Raw genomic sequence first — 26,008 nt, 5'->3', positions numbered from 1 at the left:
TCTTTGATCGCTTCTTCATACCAATCCGTTATATGCACATAAATTCTGGGGTTCATGTGGATACATTTAAATATACTTAGGTCATAGTGATTTGATAGATGGTATTTTACACTGTAGGTATTTATAATCATAATTTTATTTGATCGTCATTCCAGGGTGGCCTTCTCCACATGTAGTACATAAGTAGTCTGCACTGCACATGTGGATGCAGCCATATGTTAACATGTTCCAGGGTCAAATAAGTTCAGAACTATTATATCAATCTGATCAACCAAAATATATTACAGAATTGACCTTCTACTGGAATGCACATGTGGATGCATTGCTATATCAAATAGTCATATGTTCCAGAAATGACTTAGTCATGGCCAACATTACCAAGTTGACCTATATCTCTAAACCACATATGTGGATGCAACAATATATCAGAATATACCAGGGTCAAATGTTTATAACAATTCCACTAATCTGATCTAGCTATACAAATTACAAAATTGACCACACATGTCTACATGTCATTCCACATGTGTGGTATGTGTGGATTTATCACATATCAAAATGTTTAACTGGATTTGTGAACCATCATGAGTATCAAATTAACCTTCTGTGTCTAGACTTCATATGAACTTGCTATAAACAGTATGGTAACTATATTGCGTAGAGTGATCGGCACCTGTAAAAATATCCCAGCTGCATTGTAATCAACCGCCTATAAATAGCCAGATCACAGTTAATCCTCTAGTCCGTCGTTTCCGCGCTGCATCCTAAGTTGAACGTCCACGATGACTCCTCAGTTAACGTCCCTGGTTTCCCCGACGCATCCCAAGTTAAATGTCTCTCCTTTCATAAAGATGCACGTCCGTAGTAACGGAAAACCGCTATCTCGAATGTATGCTAATCGGCGTGACATGATCGTGTTACAGGTAGCAGTCACGTAGAATGGTAGCATCACAACACGACGGTACCAGAAGTGTCGGCGGAGGTGGTGTCGGCGACGGAGGAGGTGGCGGTGATGAGACGGTGTACACGGTAACCGTGAGCGGTGTCGGTTACAGAAACGAGGGTTACAAGGACGATGGTACAGATGGTATACCTCCGGAGCCGCAGAAACCACCGCAATTATCGTCCACGGACGACGACACCCAGTCGAGAAAGTTCAAGCTATCGCGCGGCGAGAAATGGCGGATTTTAAAGAACATTGGCACGGTGTCCGTCGCGTTTATGGTGCAGTTCACCGCGTTTCAGGGCACGGCGAATCTACAATCGTCCATAAACGCCAGTGACGGTTTGGGCACCGTGTCCTTATCGGCCATTTACGCGGCCCTGGTGCTTTCCTGCATCTTTGTGCCCACGTTCGTTATCAAGAGGCTCACCGTGAAATGGACCCTGTGTATGTCAATGTTGTGCTACGCACCCTACATCGGCTCCCAGTTCTATCCCAAGTTTTATACCTTGGTGCCCGCCGGGGTGCTCCTGGGCCTTGGCGCCGCGCCCATGTGGGCGGCTCAGGCTACCTACCTAACGCAGGTCGGTGGTGTTTACGCGAAGTTAACCGATCAACCGGTGGACGCCATTGTGGTCAGGTTCTTCGGATTCTTCTTCCTGGCGTGGCAGACCGCGGAACTCTGGGGGAATCTCATCTCTTCGCTTGGTAAGTGGTGATTTTTATTATGGAACTTAACTGGGCAAAGCCACTTTTAGAATATTCAAGAGCTTCAGAGTATATGTACTGGAGCCTAGGTAGAACTTGTGTTACTTAACTGGGCAAAGTCTAGCACCTTCAGAATGTTTAGGAGCTTAGTATAAATGTACTGGTGCTTAGGTTTGGGATAAACTTACGGAGAGTCTATAGAGACTATGGAACTTGTGATACTTAACTAGACAAAGCCACCTTCAGAATATTTAGGAGCTTAGAGTAGCTGGTGCTTAGGTTTGGAGAAGACTTAGGCAGGGTCTATAGAGACTATGGAACTTGTGTTATTTAATTGGGCAAAGCCACCTTCAGAATATTTAGGAGCTTAGAGTAGCTGGTGCTTAGGTCTGGGGAAGACTTAGGGAGAGCCTATAGTGACTACGGAATTTGTGTTACTTCACTGCGCAAAGCCACCTTCAGAATATTTAGGAGTTTAGAGTAACTGGTGCTTAAGTTTGAGGAAAACTTAGGGAGAGCTTGTAGAGACTATAGAAAGCTAGATAGTTTGGGGAGAGGCCTTCTTGTGGAGAATCTGAGGAGATCCTAGGGAGCTCTAATCTTAGATCCTACACTTATTCTTAAGTAAGAGGAGTCCCTTAACTATATTACAAAAATATAGTTAGGCATAATAAGCTTCCTTAATCTCTTCAAGAATAATTTCTTTGAGATCAGAGATAGAAATGCTTTCATTTAAAGTTGATGAACTTAAAACAAACTGAACAGTCACATATGGTTAGGTGCCATTTTGAAGAGCATCAGGAAAATGGCGACATGGAAAATGAAGCACAGCTCGTTGTTTCTACTTAACACAAAAAGATGAATCTTCAGATTAATATATTAATTGTAACCATAATAAAATCCAGTAGAATTGCTTTATTCAATAGTCCCGTTACCCCAGAAACAGAGTAGTGCTCACTAAATCTTCAAATCAGTTACAAACCATAAATCACCGTTGATTCGTTTAGAAAACAAACCTTTCTCTAAAAGAAGACATAAACTTCAGTCATAAATCAAATTAAAATCCTAGAAGATAGGATTGACCCTTAGTAAAGATCGTTTAAAATGTAAATTCTGGACCCATCTTGTTGAAGAATTTCAATGCCGGAGATGAAGGAGTTCCTAGAGAATCAATTCAAGGACACGTGAACCGGGTCAATAACACTTTGCTCGTTAAATTTGCCAATCCGTTGTCCGACGATGATCGGTCGGTTATTGTAGCTGGGGATGTGTACATGCTTGTTTGGATGAGCAAATCTTGACAGGACAGGAGGAGACAAGTGACCTTCAGAGGCTTTTATGAGATTTTACTTGTTTGTGAATAGTGTTATTGCGAATCTTGTTAGATGGTTTTAGGTAAGATTGATATTTAAATAGGGATTTTTGGGATTTTGGGAATTTTGGGAATTTTGGGAATTTTGGGAATTTTGGGAATTTTGGAGATTTTAGGTTTTGGAGATTCTGGGATTTTGGGATTTGAGAATTTGGCATTTGGGGATTTAGGGATTTAGGAATTTGGGGTTTTGGAATTTGGGAATTTAGGAATTTACGGATTTGGGGATTTGGGAATTTAAAAATTTAGGAATTTGGAGTTTTGGAATTTGAAATTTTGGAAATATGGTAAATTGGGAATTTTTGAATTTTGGGATTTGGTATTTGGGAATTTAGAATTTTGGGAATTTAAGAAATTTAGGGAATTTAGGAACTTGAGAATTTGAGGATTTGAGAAATTGGAAGTTTGGTTATTTGGAAATTAAGGATTCAGGAATTTAGAAATGTAGAAGCTGAAAAATTAATATTTTAGTTATTTTGTAATTCATGAAATTAATATTTTGAAAATTAAGAAATTTATAAAATTAGTAGTTTAGGAATCTAGGAATTTAGGGATTTGGAGTTTTGGAATTTGGGAATTTGAAAATCTAGGAATTTGGGGTTTTGCAATTTGAAATTTGAAATTTGGAAATTTGGGAATTTGGAGACTTTGGGATTTGGGGGTTTGCGGATTTAGAGATTTAGGAATTTGGGGTTTCGGAATTTGGGAATTTAGGGATTTGGAGATTTGAAGATTTGGAAATTTAGAAATTGGGGAATTTTAAAATTTAGGAATTTGGGGTTTTGAAATTTGGGAATTTGGGGATTTCGTATTTAGAAATTTAGAATTTGGGAAATTTGAAAATTTGTGGATTCTGAGATTTGGAAATTTAGAAATTGTGGAATTTGTGAATTTGAAAATTTAAGAATTTGGAGATTTGGAAATTTGAAGAAATTTGGGATTTGGTTAATATTGTACCGTCCGTTTACTTAATTAACTCCCTTTTTAATTTCGTAACAAGTATGCACTATTCACTGTTCATTTAATAAGATACTCAGGTGGTTTTCCTTGTCAGTCGTTTCACACGCTTCGTAAACAACCGTTGCGACACATCGGGCATAGCAGTAATGACACGTGCGTGGTCAGACAGCCGGGCCAAACATTCGGTCCTTTCCCTGGCGAGAACGAACACTATGCCGTATCGCTTCATGGACACCAGTTTCGAGTTTCTCGCTTGACACGCGAGTTGGAGTAACGGCGACAGAGAACGCTTCGCACGCGAGAAGAAACAAGATTTATCCGGTATAAACCTGTGATAGTCGGTTTCCGTACCACCTCGTACGCATTCTCCGATACCGGACGGTAATAACGCGGGATTTAACCATTTTCTACGATTTTAAACCGTAAGAGGTTTCCTCTGGCGCCGGCGCCCTTCCATTACGCGCATGCGCGCGCAGAAATATGACCTGTCAGAACATCTAAGGTTTTGCGTATCATTTTTGGAGTTTATTTTCAACTTTTTACGTTCAATTTTTTGGACGGTTGCGTCATGTATGACTAGTTAATTATTTCTACAATGTGAACAGGTAAAATTCAATTCATTTATAATCAATCAACTGCAAAAGTTGTATTATTAACCCCTTAACCTCAAATTTTTTAAACAGTTACGTCATTTGTAGTGAAAATACGAGACTGGTTTATTACATTCCAACTGTAGAGTGCGTCACGAGTATGAGACGTTATTGTAGGGCAAAGAGTTAAAAAGAAAAATCGGACAAGGTAAAAAGATTGATTGTACCTGGCAATTTAGAAAAGAAATAAGATGGAAGTTTTGACACCACGTGTCTCATCTACAATTACGAAGGCATCGTTTACTTAGCTCGAAGTCGTCAATTATAGAAACTATGTATTCAAACTTCACGTTATTGCGAAGTTGTAATTAGATATACTAACAGTCTATGAGAATCGTGCCAGAAGTACAATAATTGAACGCTAAACGATAATTTTGTAAGAAAAGTTCAGTGATCCGTTAGCCTTGCGAGAGCATTAACCGAACAGTTTGACCAATTGGGACTTAAATGCTAATCACTTTTAGTCAGTTACCTAATAGGTGTCCCAAAAATGACCTTTTTATAATCAAATATGAGTTCTTGCTAATTATTTTATCACTTTGCGATGTTCTTTCTGTTAACTGTTATGTCATACGTGTATACGGCCGGAAGTTAGGTTATGATAGATCAAATATCGTAAATTTTGAATTTCTAAGCGAGGAGTGAGGGATAAGTAGTGATATTTGCGATTGAGAGAAAATAGAGAAGCGAATTTTGGAAATTTGGAATTTTTGAATTTTGAGGTTTTAGAATTCAGAAACTCATACTTTGGGGAATTTTAGATTTTAGTAATTTTAGAGTTTTAGAGTTTTAGAGTTTTAGAGTTTTAGAGTTTTAGAGTTTTAGAGTTTTAGAGTTTTGGAGTTTTGGAGTTTTGGAGTTTTGGAGTTTTGGAGTTTTAGAGTTTTAGAGTTTTAGAGTTTTAGAGTTTTAGAGTTTTAGAGTTTTAGAGTTTTAGAGTTTTAGAGTTTTAGAGTTTTAGAGTTTTAGAGTTTTAGAGTTTTAGAGTTTTAGAGTTTTAGAGTTTTAGAGTTTTGGAATTTTGAAGTTTTGGAGTTTTGGAATTTTAGAGTTTTGGAGTTTTGCAGTTTCTAGAACTATATTCTGGATTTGATTAAAGGTGTAACGTAGGAACAACATTCTCAATATCTATAATTGTGTTATTAAAAGTAGCGTTCATTGATTGAACAATGATGGGAAAAATCATGTACATCATTTTTGATTGAAGATCTATTTTATTTTGATACTATGAATTGTTTGAAATTATAAATTTGGTCGTAGTGATTTACTGCATTGAACTTGAATTTGAGGTTAAAAGAGCTTCACTACAGTTGAGTTTAAAAGTGACATTAAAATCGCTATAAACACGTGTATCTCTGATTTTGTCCAAAACTGCAAAATATGAATACCCCATGTCCACGAGATGAGAATATAGTAAATGGTTTCAGTCGATGTTTCCCGCGCAAAAGTTGTCTGAGGCTCTAAACGTAACGTGACCGCCATTACCAGTCAGTGCAGACAATGGCGGTCGAAAGCATTTTCCATTTAACTGCTAATTTCACCCAAAAATGAATACCAAAGCGTTTACCCTGTTATTCAGATACTAGTTCGATAGTTGAAGTTTGTAAACGGTAACTTGCAATAAATATTTGACTTCGTACTCCAGTTTTATTTGGTCATCGCTCAAGCGGCCGCCATTACCTTTCATAGGGATCAAGGAGTACCACTCCTGAACCGCAACGAAATTAAACTACTAAGATAAACTGAAAGATTTCGAATAACGTTGCGATTACGTTAATAAAAGATGGCAAACTGAAAGGTTAAATTTGAAAGTGGATATTCTTAACAACTGTTTATATCTCTAACAGTTTTATGTCAGACTACGCGTGTCCATTTTCACTGCCAAGGTATCAAATATTTGATTCAATACTTCGGTCTTACTCGGTTATTACTTAACATTACCTTCCAGCTATAGTGTATAATTTTTAACAACAGTAAAAATACAAAGCTACAAACGTTGTAATAACAGTTACTGAACTAAACAAATATTTTACAAAGGTAAAGCTTGGTTTCCTATAAACATGGCGGTAACTATTTATTAAGCAATGTAACTATTAATTAAACAGCCTCAAGAATATTACTACAAATATTAACGTTTGTGATTTTATATAAACTTCTATAGAAAGTTATTATTAAAAGTTATTATTTAGAGAGTTTATCAAGTGTCAAATGTGCTAATATTAAAGTTTTGTTTCGTATAAACTTCAATGGCGGTAGTTGCGACCGCAGCTTCTTCAGAACATCGCGTTCCAGGACACAGTCGTTCGCATAACAGTTGAATATATTATATGCCGATAAGTAGGACTTGCGGACAATCGGAAACGATGGTGGGAGACATTGTAAACATACTATGATATTATCAACGACGCTCCGGTGAAAGTTCCTGTCGTTCGCCGTCCGATGACCGCGTATAAGCGGATTGGCCAATGTGAATTCCAGAATGTCGATACGTTTCGTGTTGGTGTCGTATAATCGCTACTTAGCACGGTATTTGCATATTTGAGAAATGAGATCGTTCGCTAACAACAAACGAGACGGAACGAAAAAGAGAGAGCCTAACAGAGACACCGACGTGACAGGATTACTCTTTTTGCTTGAGAGAGAAGAAATTCTTAGACGACAGTTTTGGGTTCGCGAAATTTCTCGAGGTTTAATACGATATGGTATTTATCGGAAATTTGGATGTTGCTTTGGTAGAAATTATTTTGTGGCGATTGTGAGTGCACCGCGTTTCTGCTGAGTTGGCAGACGGAATCTTTTATGATACGACAGTGAGATTCTGAAAAATTTGAAAAATTGAAACATTGGAGAATTGAAAAATTGAAACACTGCAGAACTGAAAAATTGAAGAATTGACGAATTGACAAATTGGCAAATTGCTAAATTGATAAATTGATATATTAACAACTTAATTACATGACAACTTGAAAATATATTAAGTTAACGAATTGAAAACTTGGAGATTTGAAAACCTGATAACCAGAGAACTCGAAAACTTGAAACCTTCAAAACCTTGAATGCTTGTAAGCTTCGAAACTTGGAAACTTGAAAACTCGAAAACTTGGAAACTTGAAAATTTGAAAACTTAGAAACTTGAAAGCTTAGAAACTTAAAAACTTAAAAACTTGAAAACTTGAAAACTTGAAATCTTGAGAACGTAGAAACTTGAAAACTTAGAAATTTGAGAACTTAGAAACTTGAAAACTTAGAAACTTAAAAACTTGAAAACTGAAAACTTAGAAACTTGAAAACTTAGAAACTTAAAAACTTGAAAACTTGAAAACTTGAAATCTTGAGAACTTAGAAACTTGAAAACTTAGAAACTTGAAAACTTAGAAACTTGAAAACTTAGAAACTTGAAAACTTGAAAACTTGAAAACTTGAAAACTTGAAAACTTGAAAACTTGAAATCTTGAGAACTTAGAAACTTGAAAACTTGAAAATTTGAAAACTTGAAAACTTGAAAATTTGAAAACTTGAAAACTTGAAAATTTGAAAACTTGAAAACTTGCGAACTTAGAAACTTGAAAACTTAGAAACTTGAAAACTTAGAAACTTGAAAACTTAGAAACTTGAAAACTTAGAAACTTGAAAACTTAGAAACTTGAAAACTTAGAAACTTGAAAACTTGAAAACTTGAAAACTTGAAAACTTGAAAATTTGAAAACTTGAAAACTTGAAAACTCGAAAAATTGAAATTTGTGAAAATTTAGATATTTACAAATGTGAAAATACTAAACCTTGAAAATATAAAACTTTGAAACTACAATAATTTAAATGTACGAAGAATTGAAAATCGATTATTCATTAATTTAAATGTTTATAACTTTGAAAATTTTAGAATACATAAAGAATACATTTTAATTATTACTGCTTATTTATATAAATGTGAGATTGTGTTCGATTTACATCTATTGTTCACAAGATTTAGAGTGAGATGTATATACTTTTTGTCGCAATGTAAATGAAAGTAAGAATGTTTGAAAGTCTATACATTCCTCTGTAACAAGAAACTAAATCTTGCATCGGAGTGAGAAGAAACTGCATGGAATGCTTGTTATGGAAGAGGCATGTACAAACTTGACAATTTTAATGAATATTATTATTATTAATTCATAAATTTGTTAAATGTTTTAATGGCTACATTAATCTCGTTTACATACACAAGAAAATAATGTTAGATGATAAACTTTATGATTCATTTAATTTTTCAATTTAGGTATTTATGGGAGATTTATATAATTACCTCAAGTCTTAATAAATTTATACTCCAATAAAAAGAATAGTAAATGAATTTCAAGATTCTTTATCTTTTAAGTGAAATTAAAAAGTGTCTTTCTGGTATTTGTAGTTATGTCTTGTTTAATAAAGTTAAATAAATTATGTTTTTTTTTATTTTTATTTATTCAAAAACTTGATGGAAATAATTTGTATTAAAGAAAAATTGTAGTAAACATTAATAGGAGAAATTTGGGTAAATCTGAAGAAATTTGAGCAAAAATTAGGGTGAAAAATTATGCGGCATGTTGAATTTGAATTTGTTCAATTAGAGGAACCATTATATTGGCTCACTATAAGATTTAAGCACTATATTTTAAATTTAATATAGTATAATCAATATTTTTCTGTAAATAAAATTATTGCTTACAATTTTAATTATATCATCAATATGTCATTCTTTTATTGTTCTTTTTAAAAATTCAACATTTTACAAATTTTGTTAAAAAATTATAAAAGATACAAATTTGTTAAAATTCTCTATTTTATTTATTTCATTTATTTTATATTTTATTATATTTACATATTATATTTTACATTTTACAGTTCATAGTTTATATTTTATATTTTGTATTTTATATTTTACATTATATATTTTACATTTTATATTTTACATTATATATTTTACATTTTATATTTTACATTTTACATTTTATATTTCACATTTTATATTTCACATTTTATATTTTACATTTTTTATTTCACATTTTATATTTCACATTTTATATTTCACATTTTATATTTCACATTTTATATTTCACATTTTATATTTCACATTTTATATTTCACATTTTATATTCCACATTTTATATTTCACATTTTATATTTCACATTTCATATTTCACATTTTATATTTCACATTTTGTATTCTATATTCCACACTTAATATTTTTAAATAAATTACAAAATAAAAAGTAACAAATCTTATAAATAATCTAAAAGTAACAAATCTTATAAACAAATAATATTTGTTTCCTCTATTTCTTAACAAAATTTGTAAAACCTTATATTTACAAAACGTACACTTGTGTTGGTCAACGAATTTGCACAATATCTCTAATAAATTATAATTATTCCGATCAATATTGAACGCATTCTTTTGTATACATAATAAACAATTTTCGAATGGTAATCTTTCGTACGTTTGTAAGTCGGTGACAGATAACCGACCGGTACCGTATGAGCAATTCATTAGAAAACGTAATTTCAATGGAAATGTTCAGTATGCGTCATCGATGGTGCTATTGTATAATGTTTAGTCCGCCAATTGTCTGGTTAAGTAGACTGACTGGATTCTTAGCAAGACAAAACTGAAAATTAATTAACCTCAGGCTGTTGGGTTCACACGTAACTATTCAATCTTGACACTTTTTTAAGGATGTCTTAATTGAATCTGATATTAATTTTAATGATGTCTCGATTGAATCAATATCATATTTTTTAGAAGAGAAGAGTAGAAATTTTTATATTTTTTCAGAGTTTATAAATTTTCAGATTATTAAAGGTTTTTAAGGTTTAAAATTATAAATCTTAAATTTGGAAGTTTGGAGATTTATTTTCAAATTGCAGAAAGTTTTAATTTTATTGAGATTTCTGAGCATTTTTGGATTTTTAGATTTATGGAGTTTGGTGATTTGAGGAGTTGGAAATTTTGGGATTGACAAATTTTAGTTTGAGAGTTTTGGGATTGAGAAATTTTAGGGTTTGGAAATTTGAAAATTTGGAAATTTTGGGATTGAGAAATTTACGAGTTTGCAAATTTAGGGATTAAGAAATTTGAGAGTTTGGAAATTTGAGGATTTAGAAATTTTAGAATTTGGAAATTTTGGGTTTGAGAAGCTTGAGAGTTGGGAAATTTTGGAATTGAGAAGTTTGAGAGTTTGCAAATTTAGGGATTGAAAAATTTGAGAATTTGGAAATTTTGGGATTGAGAAATTTTAGGGTTTGGAAATTTGAAAATTTGGAAATTTTGGGATTGAGAAGATTGAGAGTTTGGAAATTTTGGGATTGAGAAGTTTGAGAGTTGGAAAATTTAGGGATTGAGAAATTTTAGGGTTTGGAAATTTGGGGATTTAGAAATTTGAGAGTTTGCAAATTTAGGGATTGAAAAATTTGAGAATTTGGAAATTTTGGGATTGAGAAGCTTGAGAGTTGGGAAATTTTGGGATGGGAAGCTTGAGAGTTTGCAAATTTAGGGATTGAAAAATTTGAGAATTTGCAAATTGAGGAATTGAGAAATTTTAGAGTTTGTATAACGCGTTCAATTGAAGTAACCGAGTACAACAGAAAGTAGGGCTAACATCTTATCTGCGATAACCACTAGCATTATTATTAATTTAAGAGCGACGAAATTGAAGAACGATTTAATATTATCAAGATCTAGTTAACACGCAAGATAATATCATGTTGTTGATAAACTGTTCATAATAGGCTTTTGTCTTTTCCGTTTTTAAGTACGATTTCACATTTTATGTGTGCTTTGAGTGTTTTATCAGTTTCAGATAATTATCTTTGATTGTTGGTAAAGAGGTATTAAAATTATGGTATTTTTTTAGAGATATTTTTGGATGTTTGGGGATTTGGAGATTTGGAGATATGGAGTGATGGAAAGTTTGGGAATAGGAAGTTGAAATAATGAATTTTTAGATTTAGATAAGTGGTAGTTTAGAAATTTAGTTTTTATGATCTGTGATTGTGGTTTGATAAATTCTAAAGCTATCAAATTAACTTGCACAGTTTTTAATTGACTGGAATATTACATTACAAAAATTTGAAATTTTCGAATTTTTCAATTGTCAAATATCAAAGTACATAATTATATTGTAAAATCTCTACTTCATCAAATTCCGAAATTTCCTAAACTTCCTAAATTTTTAAATTTTCTAAACTTCTGTTTTGCCAAATTTCTAAGTTACCAAATCGGTAATTGATCAAAATCCTAAATTACAAAATTTCTAATTAATAAAAACCCTAGATTGCAAAATTCCTAAACTTCCGAGTTCTTAAATTATCAAATCTCTAGTTAATCAAATCACTAAACTCACAAATTCTAAAATTACTAAATCCATAAATTTCCAAATTCTGAAATGTGTCAATCACTAAATTCACAAATTCTAAAATTACTAAATCGCTAAATTTTCAAACTCTAAAACTTCTCAATCCCTAAATTTCCAAACTCTCAAATTTCTCAGTCCCTAAATTTCCAAACTCTAAAACTTCTCAATCCCTAAATTTCCAAACTCTAAAATTTCTCAATCCCTAAATTTCCAAACTCTCAAATTTCTCAGTCCCTAAATTTCCAAACTCTAAAACTTCTCAATCCTTAAATTTGCAAACTCTCAAATTTCTCAATTCCTAAATTTCCAAACTCAAATTTCTCAGTCCCTAAATTTCCAAACTCTAAAACTTCTCAATCCCTAAATTTCCAAACTCTCAAATTTCTCAGTCCCTAAATTTCCAAACTCTAAAACTTCTCAATCCTTAAATTTGCAAACTCTAAAATTTCTCAATTCCTAAATTTGCAAATTCTAAAATTCCTAAATCCATAAATTTCCAAACTCTAAAACTTCTCAATCCCTAAATTTCCAAATAATATTTATTTTGATAAATTAATTTTATTAAGTTTTTGTCTTTGTTTTTTTCAAGTACTCAGCGAGGGAGAATTTGGCAGCGGTAAGGGAAACAGCACCACGAACTGGAACAAGATAAAACTGTGCGGTGCTGATTTCTGTGTCGTTGGAAATGGCGGCCATGAGACCCTGGAACGTCCTCCAGAATCGGAGATCTACGAAATTTCTGCGATTTATCTAACTTGTGTAATCATCGCAGTTATTATTGTGGCTCTCTTCGTCGACCCTCTTTCGAGGTGAGTTTTTTTGAAAATACAGATTCTTGCAATTTTCAAAATATTTTTACTTCTTTTTGATTTGGTTAATCAAGTTTTATTGTGGCAATATAACTAATGTAGATATACATTATGTAGGTGTATATTATACATTGTAAATTTATACTGGGACACAATTAATTAAATTTAAAAAAAAATGTAAAATATATAAGTGAGTAAAACTAGTATAGTAGAAACTAGTACACATATACTAGTAAAAAAGTGTACAATTTTAATGTTTAATACACACTTTGATACAGTAAATCAAGTTTGAAGACTTGGTAATAAAACTGGCTTAAATATGCAACTTTCAAATTTAGTACATATGGACACAATTAGTTAAATTTGAAAATGTGATAAAATACATAAATAAGTTAAACCAGTAAAAGAGTGTAAATTTTTAATGTTTAATACACGTTTGGGTAAAATAAATCAGGCTTGAAAACTTGGCAATAATACTGATTTAAGTAACTCTAAAATCTAAAACACGTTTAGCTATTAATAAGATTTGAAAGCGCGCCAAAATAAATGATCGAAGTCTATCTAAATTCTAATGCACATTTACTATTAACTGAATTTGGAAATTTGTCAAAATAGCGTAAGATTTTATTTTCATATTAAAATAATACAAATCAAAGTATTTTGATTGACTCTATTCGTCTATATTTAATTTAAATTACCTAAAGTTTGTTTTCGCGTGTAAACTTCTCTTCCAGGCATTGAAATCACCATATTTCTTGAAATAATTTTTATTTTAAATCGCTTGGAGCGCCAAAAAATTAATCGAAATCTATTTCTGATTGCACAACATTCAAATACTGTTAAAATTAAAGTTATTTTAAAAAGTTATTAAAATTAAATTTATCGAAAAGAAGTAAAAGAATCTTTTCTTCTAGAATGTTTATACTGCGCATGCGCGCGATATGTACAACGCATGCGCATTGCGCACTTATATTCAATACCACTTTTCTCAATATTTAATTTCACTGACATTTGATACATGAACTATTAGTTATGCTTTTTTATACGTTCTGATAATAATGCCATGTTAATACCAGTTAATTTAAATATTTACAACGATAATTAAATACCTATAATGTTAACACAAATATTTATATTGATAATTAATTAAATAAGAATGGAACGAATAGTAATGACACTAACAATACAAATAGTAATAATAAATATCTATTAATAATAGTAACAGAATTAAAACAGTCTCTACATCACAGAGTAAACCAGACAACTTTAAATTGGTTGTGCAAAGCGGGAAATTTAAATCGAGCAAATCTACTTTCACGTCAGTCTCCAATAATTTTGAATATATCTATGATCAATTTTCTGTATATTACTAATATTGTCTTTTAAGGTATTTTTATCAATTTTAGTGCGTTGAAAAGTTGAAAAAGAAAATAATACACAATTCTTTTGATTTGGGTATTTAAATTGGTTGTGTCCTCTGTCTCCCTCTAGGCGGTTAATTTTCTTGTCTAGTGTCACCTCTTGTTATATCTACTCTTCGTCTAAATATTCCTCCATTGTATACTTGCCTTAATAGTTGAGAATCGATGTACCGTGTTTTGACTTAACCCTCAATTTTTCACTCAAAGGGCGACATCCAGCGTCGTCCGTAATCATTGCTTCATTTAAATATCGTTGTTCGATTCTTCACGCGAGGAACAAGTTACGGAAGATACGCAGAAGAAATTCCTTGAACAAGGATAATAACAGAAGAAAAAAAGCTTGTTTAATCGTGATCGATTATTCAGAGTTAAATGACTTTGGCGTAATACAGGTTCGCTCGTTTCTATGAATGTCTGTTTCCATAAAGGTTGCTACGATTAACGATTCATTAGATAGCGAGATTAATGATGGAGTATGTAGAAATTTCTTGTACAAAGATAACTTTGTAATTGATCATTCAAGGCTCGATTAACTGGAAACCGGTGTTTCTTTTTTGCAAAAGTTGACGATCATGGATTTAATTAACGATTCAGAAATTCGAGGAATTATTTTCTAGTCATTCACGAGGCGATAAATCAAAGTTCAATGTATTCGTGACTTTCTTTTTCTGTTCGCGGTAAAAATTGCCGCGAATGAAATTTATTTCGATTTGTCAACCGGTGCACGGATATTCCTGGTATAAATGTTACTTTGTAGTCGATAATTCTATAGTTCGCGTTTTTTCTCTCATTTCCTCCGGGAAAAAATTACTGTAATCGGGAATACGTTGCGTAATTTAATTAACGATTCGAACGAGTAGAAATTGCTGGCGTGAAGGCAGCTTAGAACGGTTGCTTTCTAAATATTTGTAATTTATGGTTAACAAAACTCGATATTTTTATTTTCATGCGTGTAACACTTACTGGTGCTAATTTTAGAATGTAAAAATTCCACTAACTTTATTGTTTTAATATTTTAATACTTCTTGGAATTATAGGAGTCAAACATTTTTTAATTTTGTATGTTTTAATATGCACTAATGTAGACAAGTGTTTAATCACTCTAGTATTTTATCACATTTTAGGAAATTTAGAGAATTGATTTAGAAGATTTTATGATTTAGAAATTTAGATTTAAAAATATTGGTAATTTAAACATTTGCAAATTTAGAAATTTACAGCTTTATAGATTTACAAATATACAGAAATAAAAATATCCATATCTAGAAACTTCAGAACAGATATTTCTGAATAAGAATTTAGAACATTTGATATTTAAAAATCTATAAATTTATATATATCTTTAATTAATTAATTAATCTATCAATTTTAATCTGTCAATTATCATCATTTATGTGTATTACAAAAGTTGATGCACTCTCCTTTCGTTGAATCCTATTTCTTTATCCTATTTATTCATTAATTTAATATATAATTTTAAAGTACACATTTCCTACAAAAAGTACATATTTATTTTTTAATTTTATTACTGTATAATATAATTCCAAAAATAGTTCTCAAACACAATTTTTGCAAACAGCAAAAAAGATTTTACTTTACATTATACTTCACAATCAAACTTAATGTCAGAATAGTATAAACACAAGTCGGATATGAAAGAAAAAAAACTTGCTTGGAAGCTGTTTTAACGTAAATATTTAATATCGGTGAATCACCAACTGCGTATCGTTGGACGTAGTATAACCTTTTATTTATTGTTAAGAAAACACTCGAAGCTTCTGGAAGAACACACCTTGAAAGTTACTTAAATAAATGTTGAGCTGTCGCGAGATGGACAATTAGTGAAACGACCGGTGAAACTCTGTATTTTTCCGTTTCCGTTATTAGAAACCGTCATCCCGTGTTTTCAACTCGCCGACACCATCTTTGCGAACACCTTATATCGCCCATGTATCGTTCTCGTTGTTTACATAGCAAATAGGATCCAAAACATAAAAAAATTGGTCTGTTAAGTCTATCAATTTTATGGTACAAAAAGTACCCATTTATTCAAGATATCTACATGTTTATTAGAATGTTAATATTGTGCGACTTTAATGTCACATGTTTTTGTTTACTACTTGCTTAATTATATTGAATTAAAAACATTCATAGCATGTGCATGTGTATCAAATAATAAAAATACTTTGAAATACAATTTAAAATTTTAAAAGAAACTTAAATGAACATTAAATAAAATTAATAAGTTAATAGTATATATTACACCTTTTTTAATTTTTTTTATTATTTCTTTTATTCACTTGGTCAGGTATTTGCAGGTTATATTTCTAAAGTAACATTTCTCTGTTATTATCTCAGTTTGTAGTCCTATCAATTCGTATTTAAATTCTGGTTACCTAAAACGTGAAAGAAGAAGAATTAAGAAGTAAAACAAACTAAAATTGAAATGTAAATTAAAAGTGATTTAACCTCGAAATTCCCAATGACGTTCCCGTATTGTCGTAAACGATCGAAGCGTCTAAAAACAGATTTTTATCAATTAGTTAGCAAATATGACATTCCCATGTCTGTCAACGAGCAGCACATTAAATCATGGACGCTTGTAGAATTTATTTTTTAACCGTAATTATCTTCGAACGTTTGTTTACGCTTTGAGTCACCTGGCACACGTGCGTACATGTCGTCAATGACTGACAACGTTATACATTTTGATTTGAAATCGTGCATTACCTTTCTGTTTCGAACACCTTAATAAAATCCACGGATAAATATTTTTGACCGGAGAAGGAAGGTTTTTCTTCACGAGAACGGAAAGGCCGTCCTGCGTAATTTGAGCAACGTCATTCGTTCGATCGGTAACGACATTGAGCCGTAATTATTAATTTATGTAGAACCTTGAATAAAATTAAACGTCCCAGTTCGTACGTTCATTGTACCTATCTCTGCAAATAAAGTTTACGAGTTTCCTAAGGATTAAATTACGCAAACTAATTGCCAATTTAGATGAGCAGTTGATGAAACTCTTAAAAGTTAAACATCTTACTGTTAAAGAAATGGCGGGAGTTTCGAACGCATTTAAATTGTAGGTACTTGTATTAATTGTTTTATAACATTTTAAATTATATAAAGGTACAGATGACTCTCTGACAATAAAATTTACGAGTTTAAGGATTAAATTAAGGAATGATTGCTAATTTAGATGAGTAGTTTTTTGACGAGTACTAAAAGCTAAATATTTTACTTTTGTTAATGAAATGGCGGGAGTTTCGAACGTCCTTTGAATTATAGGCACCTGTATTGATTGTTTTATAACATTTTAAATTATATGAAGGTACAGATGACTCTGACAATAAAATTTACGAGTTTAAGGATTAAATTAAGGAATAATTACTAATTTAGGTGAATAGTTTTTTGATGAGTATTAAAGGTTAAATATTTTACTTTTGTTAAAGAAATGGCGGGAGTTTTGAACGCGTTTTAAACTGTATATCTTTGTTTAAATTGTTTTATGAAAATTTAGAAATACAAAAAGTTTTTAAATAAAGTGGATTAATTTAGTAATATTGACTGTTATAAATACCACTTAAAATTTTATTTAAAATAAAAATGACTAATTGTACATCACCTAATACATAATGTATGTAGACTGTGTATTACAAACGGCGATAAACGAGTCCAAATAAATTATAAATCTGACAAAAAACGCTTAGATGATCAGATATCAGCGATACACACACGGTACCATTACAATGGAGTTAATGAATCATCCTCTACATGCAACATCATTCAGTAGCGATAAAACCCGTAACCACGAAGAAAATAAACTTTATCTATCGTAACGCAAATATTATGGAAATGTCGAGTCACTAAATGCATAACATAGGAAGCGTTAAAAAGTTTTCATTCGTTGTGTAAAAAATAAAATAATCACAACGCCGGTTATGCTACCAGCCTTTTACATATTCACTTTCTGAGGTGTTACGCTCGACGGTGAAACGTTAACAAGCAAAATCATGAAATTCGCTTCATTTCATCACTCATTTCACGCTCTTTCAGTTATCGATTGTTGGGAAAGTTGTTCCGTTAAGGAACGCTGACATGTTCGCTGCGGCTCACGCGTTGAGGCTGATTGCAATTTAGGTTTTTGTTCAATTTTTAATTTTTGAAAAATTGTAAATTTGGAAGTGTATGTTTGGCATAGGGAGTTTGTGCGTTTCGCAATTTGTGAGGTGAGAAGTTAGGATTTCGGGAGTTTGTTAATTTGAGAATTTGTGACTTTGAGGGTTTGTTAATATGAGAATTTGTGACTTTGAAGGTTTGTTAATTTGAGAATTTGTGATTTTGAGAACATTTATACTTGAGAATTTATGACTTTGAGAATTTTTATACTTGAGTATTTGTAAATTTGAAAATTTGTGACATTGACAATTTACACATTTGTGAATTTGTGATTTTGAGAATTTATAACTTTGAGAATTTGTGACTTTGACAAGTTGTATATTTGAGAATTTGTAACTTTGAGAATTTTTATACTTGGGAATTTGTAAATTTGAGAATTTGTGACAGTGACAATTTATACATTTGTGAATTTGTGATTTTGAGAATTTGTGACTTTGACAAGTTGTATATTTGAGAATTTGTGACTCTGACAAGTTGTATATTTGAGAATTTGTAACTTTGAGAATTTTTATACTTCAGTATTTGTAAATTTGAGAATTTGTGACATTGACAATTTATACATTTGTGAATTTGTGATTTTGAGGATTTGTGACTTTGAGAATTTTTATACTTGAGAATTTGTAACTTTGAGAATTTTTATACTTGAATATTTGTAAATTTGAGAATATGTGACATTGACAATTTATACATTTGTGAATTTGTGATTTTGAGAATTTGTAACTTTGAAAATTTGTGACTTTGATAAGTTGTATATTTGAGAATTTGTAAATTTGAGAGTTTGTGACTTTGACAATTTATACATTTAAAAATTTGTGACTTTTATAATTTGTATACTTGACAATTTATAATCTTGCCAACTTAATATTCGAAAACTTGCTATTTGAAAATTCCCATACTTACAAATTTCTAAAATTCCAAACTCAAAAACTAAAAAAACAGTAAACCTAAAATAAAAGTGACAAATCTCTCACATTAAACAAGCCACCATTCAGAATATTTATCCTTAAATAAAATCATTTTTCGCGTGTTTACCGGTGTTATACCTGACATCGCGAGAGAAAAGAATCCAAAAAAAAGGTTTCAATTTGATGGATGATTCTGAAGTTTAATCCACGGTCAAATAAATTACAGGTATCCTTTCGATGGGCAGATGTCTACGAAAAAAGCATCTCGAGATACGAACCTCTTCGTCACCGCACCAATATCCTTTATTTGATCAGCGGTTTCTTTTTTCTTGTTCGGTGTTCAGCAAAATTCGATGTCGGTCTTAAAACACCATCAGCTTGAAAGACTTTTTGTGTTCTGTTACGTCAAACGAAATTGCTCGTTCAAGTGATTATATTTTCATTGACAGGAGAATCTCGCTAAATTACGTTGAGGGACGTTTAAAAATTTTGCGGAAGACAAGTACAGTCTCTTTAGAAATTTTTTAGATTTTATTATTTTATGGGACAGTATTTTGTTATTTTATGGGAAAGAGTTTCAAATATTTATGTCCTTGAATTTATATTTTTTTTTAAATAAAAAAATTTGTGTACTTACATTGGGGTATGTTTTAAAGAAATCTCTTGCTATATTGCCAAACGTTTATAAATATAGAAAAAGTCGACTTACATATCTTAAACTTTTCTGTAACCTTCATTGCATTTTTGCAAAATTAACAAAATTAAAATTTGTAAGAATAATTATTGTTTCCTTGAGATTATTAAAATTGAATCGATCAAATCGATCAGGTGTGTTCTAAAGAAATCTCTTGCTATATTGCCAAACGTTTATAAATATAGAAAATGTCAACTTACATATCTTAAACTTTTCTGTAATCTTCATTGCATTTTTGCAAAATTAACAAAATTAGAATTTGTAAGAATTGTTTCCTTGAGATTAAAATTGAATCGATCAAATCGATCAGGTGTGTTTTAAAGAAATCTCTTGCTATATTGCCAAACGTTTATAAATATAGAAAATGTCGACTTACATATCTTAAACTTTTCTGTAACCTTCATTGCATTTTTGCAAAATTAACAAAATTAGAATTTGTAAGAATTGTTTCCTTGAGATTAAAATTGAATCGATAAAGTCGATGATGTTTTCACGGCCGCGGATGTACCGGTTGGTATCGTTCCAGAAGCTTCCGGCGGGCTTCTTGAAAACTCACCCGCATAACGGAAGAGTAAAAAACAAAAGACAGTAATGTTTTTTTCCAGGAGTATTACGAAACGAGCAGCTTAATAAGCGTGTATCGCGCGAGATCCGTGCAAGATCCCCTCCCCTTCTCCATTCAGAATCGCTATAAACATTGCTCTGCTCATGATTACAAAATAGCGTACATCCGACGCTGGATGCATCGAAGCAAGGCGGTTATGCAACCAGCGACTGCAATTTGTACTTATTAAAACCCGATAAATTTCTGACCGTTGCCGGCATTGAAATCTCCGCGGTCGAACGTCGCCATTTTATTACGTTTCGTCGGAACTATATTTTAAACACTTATTTTATGAGAATTTCGTGAAAAATTTTTGTGGGAGATTAGAGTATAAAAAGAAAATAGCAATTTGGTAAATTGTTTTTATTTCTTATAGGGTGTTTTTATTCAATAAGTTTGATTAGTAGTTTAGGAGATATTTGCGATACTCATTTTTTGTGGTTTAATATAAACGCGGTATAATTGTAGCAATTATGGCGTTTGTTACAATTATAGTAATTATAGTATTAGTTACACAATCGCAGTGATTGTAATGTTAATTACGATTGCAATAATATTAAGTGTTATGAATGTTTTAATAACGTGTTAAACCTTTTTTGTATTTTTATTGATTCTTGTGTTTTAATGTCCTTATTTTAATTTCTTGTTGTATTCATTCTTTTATTATTTTTGTTTGTATCGATACATTTATTACTTTTATTATTATTCGTATTTGTATTAATATTTTCATTACTTATATTTATATTAGTATTTTTACTATTTTAGTTTGTATTAATTTGCTATTAGCTTGTTATTTTTTTTAGTTTATATTAATTTGTTATTTTTATTTGCACTATTACTGATTAATTGTATAAATAAATTCTTAAATTTAATAGTTATAATTCAAAGCTATTTTTAATACAGCAAAAATGTATAAATAACATAGTAGAATTTTTAATATTAATTATTAATTGTCATGATGGATCTCTTAATACAAAAATTGCAAAAGTAATTAAAATAAATAAAATTAATCCTCAGACAATAAATACAAACATGTTTCATGATAAATCTACCTAAAAATGTGAGACAAAGTTAATAAAAATTGTTAAGTATACAACTATCAAATTTTTCAATTTAAACTTTCTGTATTCCACAGATAATTTAAATATTAATGCGCATTTCTTCGTGTAGCTGTTTTAAAAACAGCGTCTGATTATCTGATAAAATTTGTTCACAAATGAAATCGGACTTTGAATCAATGATGAATCATTTGCACAATTTTCTTGACTTCAGACGTAATTATAGTGTATGGGATGTTGAATTAGTATATGAACGTGTTCTTAGGAAAAAAATGGGAGAAGAAGCTACACAGATGATTTGAAACATTGAACATTAAATGTTATGCTTGAAATAATAAGTATGTAAATTGTGAATAGTAAATGTTACATTAAATTGATAAATACTAAATTAAATTATTACTTGCTGAATTAAATTTTTAAATATTATATTAAATTATTACATGTTAATTTGAGTTATTAAATATTAAATTATATTGTTAAATGTTGAATTAAATTATTAAATATTAAATTAAATTATTAAATGTTAAATTGAATATTTAAATATTAAATTTCATTATTAAATGTTAAATTAAATATTTTAATATTAAATTACATTATTAAATGTTCAATTAAATTACTAAATATGAAATTACACTATTAAACATTAAATTTCATTATTAAATGTTAAATTGAATATTTAAATATTAAACTAAATATTAAATTAACAATTCAAGATTGTTTTAAAAAATTCTATATTAATAATTCCTTGTTATAAAAATATACAGCAAATTTTTAATAAATTTTTGTTAACTTCCTTTTTGCAACAGAGTTCAGTTGATTTTAAATATACGAAAGAGTTATAAATTGCAAATTTAACATATTGCAACTAGGTCAAATATTAAATCGAATAATTTTTAAATAATTTATGAATATTCAAATAAAGAGTTAAAATAGTTTTGAGGATAAAGTGTGAAGTATATTGACGAAGTAAATGAACTCGGTGAGCCTTGAATACAGTAAACAACGCATTCAAATATAGTCAAACCTTGACCAAGTGGATTCCGATAATCACACCTTGACCAAGTAGGTTTCTATCTTTTATGAATAAACATCAATTAGAAATTCTGTTGTTTGCGAAATTAAAGCTTGTGGATGTTTAGACATTTGAGGAATTGTTCATTTTTAAATGTAATGGTTCAGATATGGGTAATTTGAAATTTTTTAATTTAGGAAATTTAGGGATTTAGGAATTTTGGAATTTGGAATTTTGAGAAATTTGAATTTTCGAATTTGTAAAATTTGGGAATTTGGGAATTTGGGAATTTGGGAATTTGGGAATTTGGGACTTTGGGAATTCAGGAATTTGGGAATTTGGGAATTTGGGAATTTGAGAATTTTGGAATTAATAAAATTTGGGATTTGGATATTAGACAATTTAGAAGTTTGGGAATTTAGTAATTTGGGAATTTGGGAATTTGAGAATTTGGGAATTTGAGAATTTGGGAATTTGGGAATTTGGGAATTTGGGAATTTGGGAATTTGGGAATTTGGGAATTTGGGAATTTGGGAATTTTGGAATTTTGGAATTTGGGAATTGTGGAATTTGGGAATTTGGGAATTTGGGAATTTGAGAAATTGGGAATTTCGGAATTAGTAAAATTTGGGATTTGGGTATTAAATAATTTAGAAGTTTGGGAATTTAGTAATTTGGGAATTTGAGAATTTGGGAATTTGGGAATTTGGGAATTTGGTCTCAAATGTAATGAAATGATCTCAAATGTAACCTCTTAAACAGTGAAATCTTCCAAGATACTTTTCTCCATCTAAAAAAAGCTGCGACACTTACCATATTACATGAACATAATACAAACAAGTTACATGATTGAAAAGAAAGTAAGAGCTAAGAAAAATGATGCATACAATATTACTGATTACGTAACAAATTTCACTTTCAATAGAAGACAACTAAATTCAAAGAATATTTTCAAAAAAGAATTTGCACCTGGTTGTTTTTCGAGATGCCTTTTACCATAAGTACATTTATATTTATTATTGAACGCGTTCTCTGGTGCATACCTTGTAAGGACACAGTGGCACAACGAACTGTCCAGAAAATTTTCAAGGCAAGTTTTACGAAGCAAGAAGAAGAAAGTATATACGGTATTTTTGGTTACGTAAAAAATTTCTCCATAAAATAGAGGATGACTGGAAGCATTTCATTTCCTTTTCGATTAGTAAAGTTCCGAACGGTATGGGCTGCATATTTGAAATACCAGTCCGTTTGAAACGGACAAAAATATATTACAAGGAATAGAGACAAACTAATGTAAATCATAGAGAAACTAGTAAAATTTAATTCTTCAAACTTTACACAATAATTCAATACTTGCAAAGCTTGACTGCAAAGCCTAAATGCAATTCAAAACCTTGATCTAACTGCAAAATGTAAAGGAACGATTTTGTTAGGGGCAGATAATTTGGAAAGGTATCCACTATCTTCGATTCATAAAATTGAAAAAGCAAGCAGATAAAATTATTTTTTAAACGATCCAATCAGACACACAAATCACAGTACAAAACATCTTAAGTACATATCAATTCTAAGTCTTAAAATTGCGCTGCAGTCACAGGTGCAATTTCCGGCACATAATCAGCACATTCGGTGTATCCACATTTCTCAAAACGAAACGCTGCATCCACTCTTCTCTTCTTTCGAAATTAGCTGTTACTCATGGAACAAAAGCATTCGTCGCTTTGAAATATTCCAAATAACATTAATCTCCGGTATTCAAAATCAGCAAGACTTAAAATTTCATGTCACATTTCGCACTCCCGAAATGTTCAAAACCAACGAAACTGTAGAATCAATACTCGACCGAGTGGATTAAACGATTAACTCTCAAATTTTGTCATAATTCAACCATGATCTATTGTTGAATGTTTACCGAAAAACTTTAGCAAGTTGACGTTACGCTTCTGTACAGGTTCGGTCGAGGACGTCAAAATTACGGGTTCGTTCATAAATGTCATAAGTTAATGGGTCATCCCTATTATTTGCGGTGTCACAAGAGAACGAAACTAGAGTTTCAAATATTTCTGGGCACCGCAATTATTTCTGGGAATCCCGATTATTTTTAGGTGCTATAAATTATTGATAATGTGCAATTACCAACAATGTTGCCGTATATCATTTAATGTTTATCGATCGCTTTTCTCAAAAACTATTATTTGGGGTATTAAACGTAAAATAACTAGGTCTTTACATATTTTTAGATATTGCAATTGTGTGCCACAATTATTCCTGAGTAATATATTTATTTTTGAGTATCTTGTTGATAACATTTCAAATCATTACCAATATTTCAAATACATTTACATTAGGATGATTCAGGCATTTCCTTCAACGCAATTTTCTAAATTTTAAGATATTTTTAGGTATCGTAATTATTTCTGGGTACTACAATTATTTCTTGACAATTATTCTTTAAGTATTGCGAACTGTTGACAACCTACATTATTTATTGATCTCTCAACTATGTAAATGTGGTTAAACCAATCGACATTGTTGCGAACTTAATACTCCTAATTTCACCACTTAAATTATAGTTAGTCGATAAAGAATAAATATACCGTCAATTGCTTTGTCGACCTCCTAAATTTTTTCCTCAAACGTTGATTTTTATACATTTTGAATGGTCTTGGTATTTTTACCGAGCCACCGTGTTGATATCGAACGCCCGATTGTTTTTCTCGAACCACAGCTCATTAATAACAATCTGATTAATCCCCGTGACAATGCTGAAGTAACAGTAACTGAAACATAGATATTCATGAGCCTCCGCGCCTTTCGTCGGACATTCCAGCTTCGAAAGGAACGAGAAAACGATCTGACGACTAACGCGAAAGATATCCACGGGAATATTAAACGACGTCGTTGCATTTAATTCTCTTTGCTACCGAACAAGTTGTTCGGATTCCAATCACCTGTCGAATATATGCGAGCATATAAGAGTACCGTTATTTGTTGGACATTTGTTTTTTAAATGCCGCGGCGCCGGTGATTCAGCGCAAACGAATATCTTTGGACAGTGACCGAACGTCTTAATAAATTAACCTGTCGCTGAAATTTGTCATCTCAAACGATAATAACGCGAATTTTGAACCTTACTTGAGGCTAGGAACTTTACTTGAGAGAGCTTGAGGAAAAATCTAGATTTCCACTTCTGTATATCGCCATTTTTGCCTGGGGTTAGCTTTCCAATCGCCAGCTTGAAACTCTAATGATTTCATTACTATTTAAATTTGAAGTTTCAAGTTAATTTCAAAATGAAATTAAAAATGAAACTGATGCAA

The 26,008-nt window shown here is 31.0% G+C and overlaps 1 protein-coding gene across 4 annotated transcripts in view; it reads left to right on the top strand.

The window, feature by feature from the left end:
* Positions 1-26,008, top strand: part of LOC100882034 (UNC93-like protein) — a 90,952-nt gene that overhangs the window by 31,380 nt on the left and 33,564 nt on the right. For all 4 annotated transcript variants that reach the window (XR_013039847.1, XM_003702413.3, XM_076537109.1 and 1 more), the window contains exons 2-3: positions 924-1,651; positions 12,596-12,815. Coding sequence is in view for 3 of the 4 variants with exons in the window: in XM_003702413.3 (XP_003702461.1) it covers positions 940-1,651; positions 12,596-12,815 (932 nt within the window). In the remaining variant the exon portion in view is untranslated. The remainder of the gene's footprint in view (positions 1-923; positions 1,652-12,595; positions 12,816-26,008) is intronic.

The sequence above is a fragment of the Megachile rotundata genome, chromosome 11, assembly GCF_050947335.1.
Source record: "Megachile rotundata isolate GNS110a chromosome 11, iyMegRotu1, whole genome shotgun sequence".
Classification (NCBI taxonomy): Eukaryota; Metazoa; Arthropoda; class Insecta; order Hymenoptera; family Megachilidae; genus Megachile; species Megachile rotundata.
This window is presented reverse-complemented; position numbering and strand designations above follow the sequence as displayed.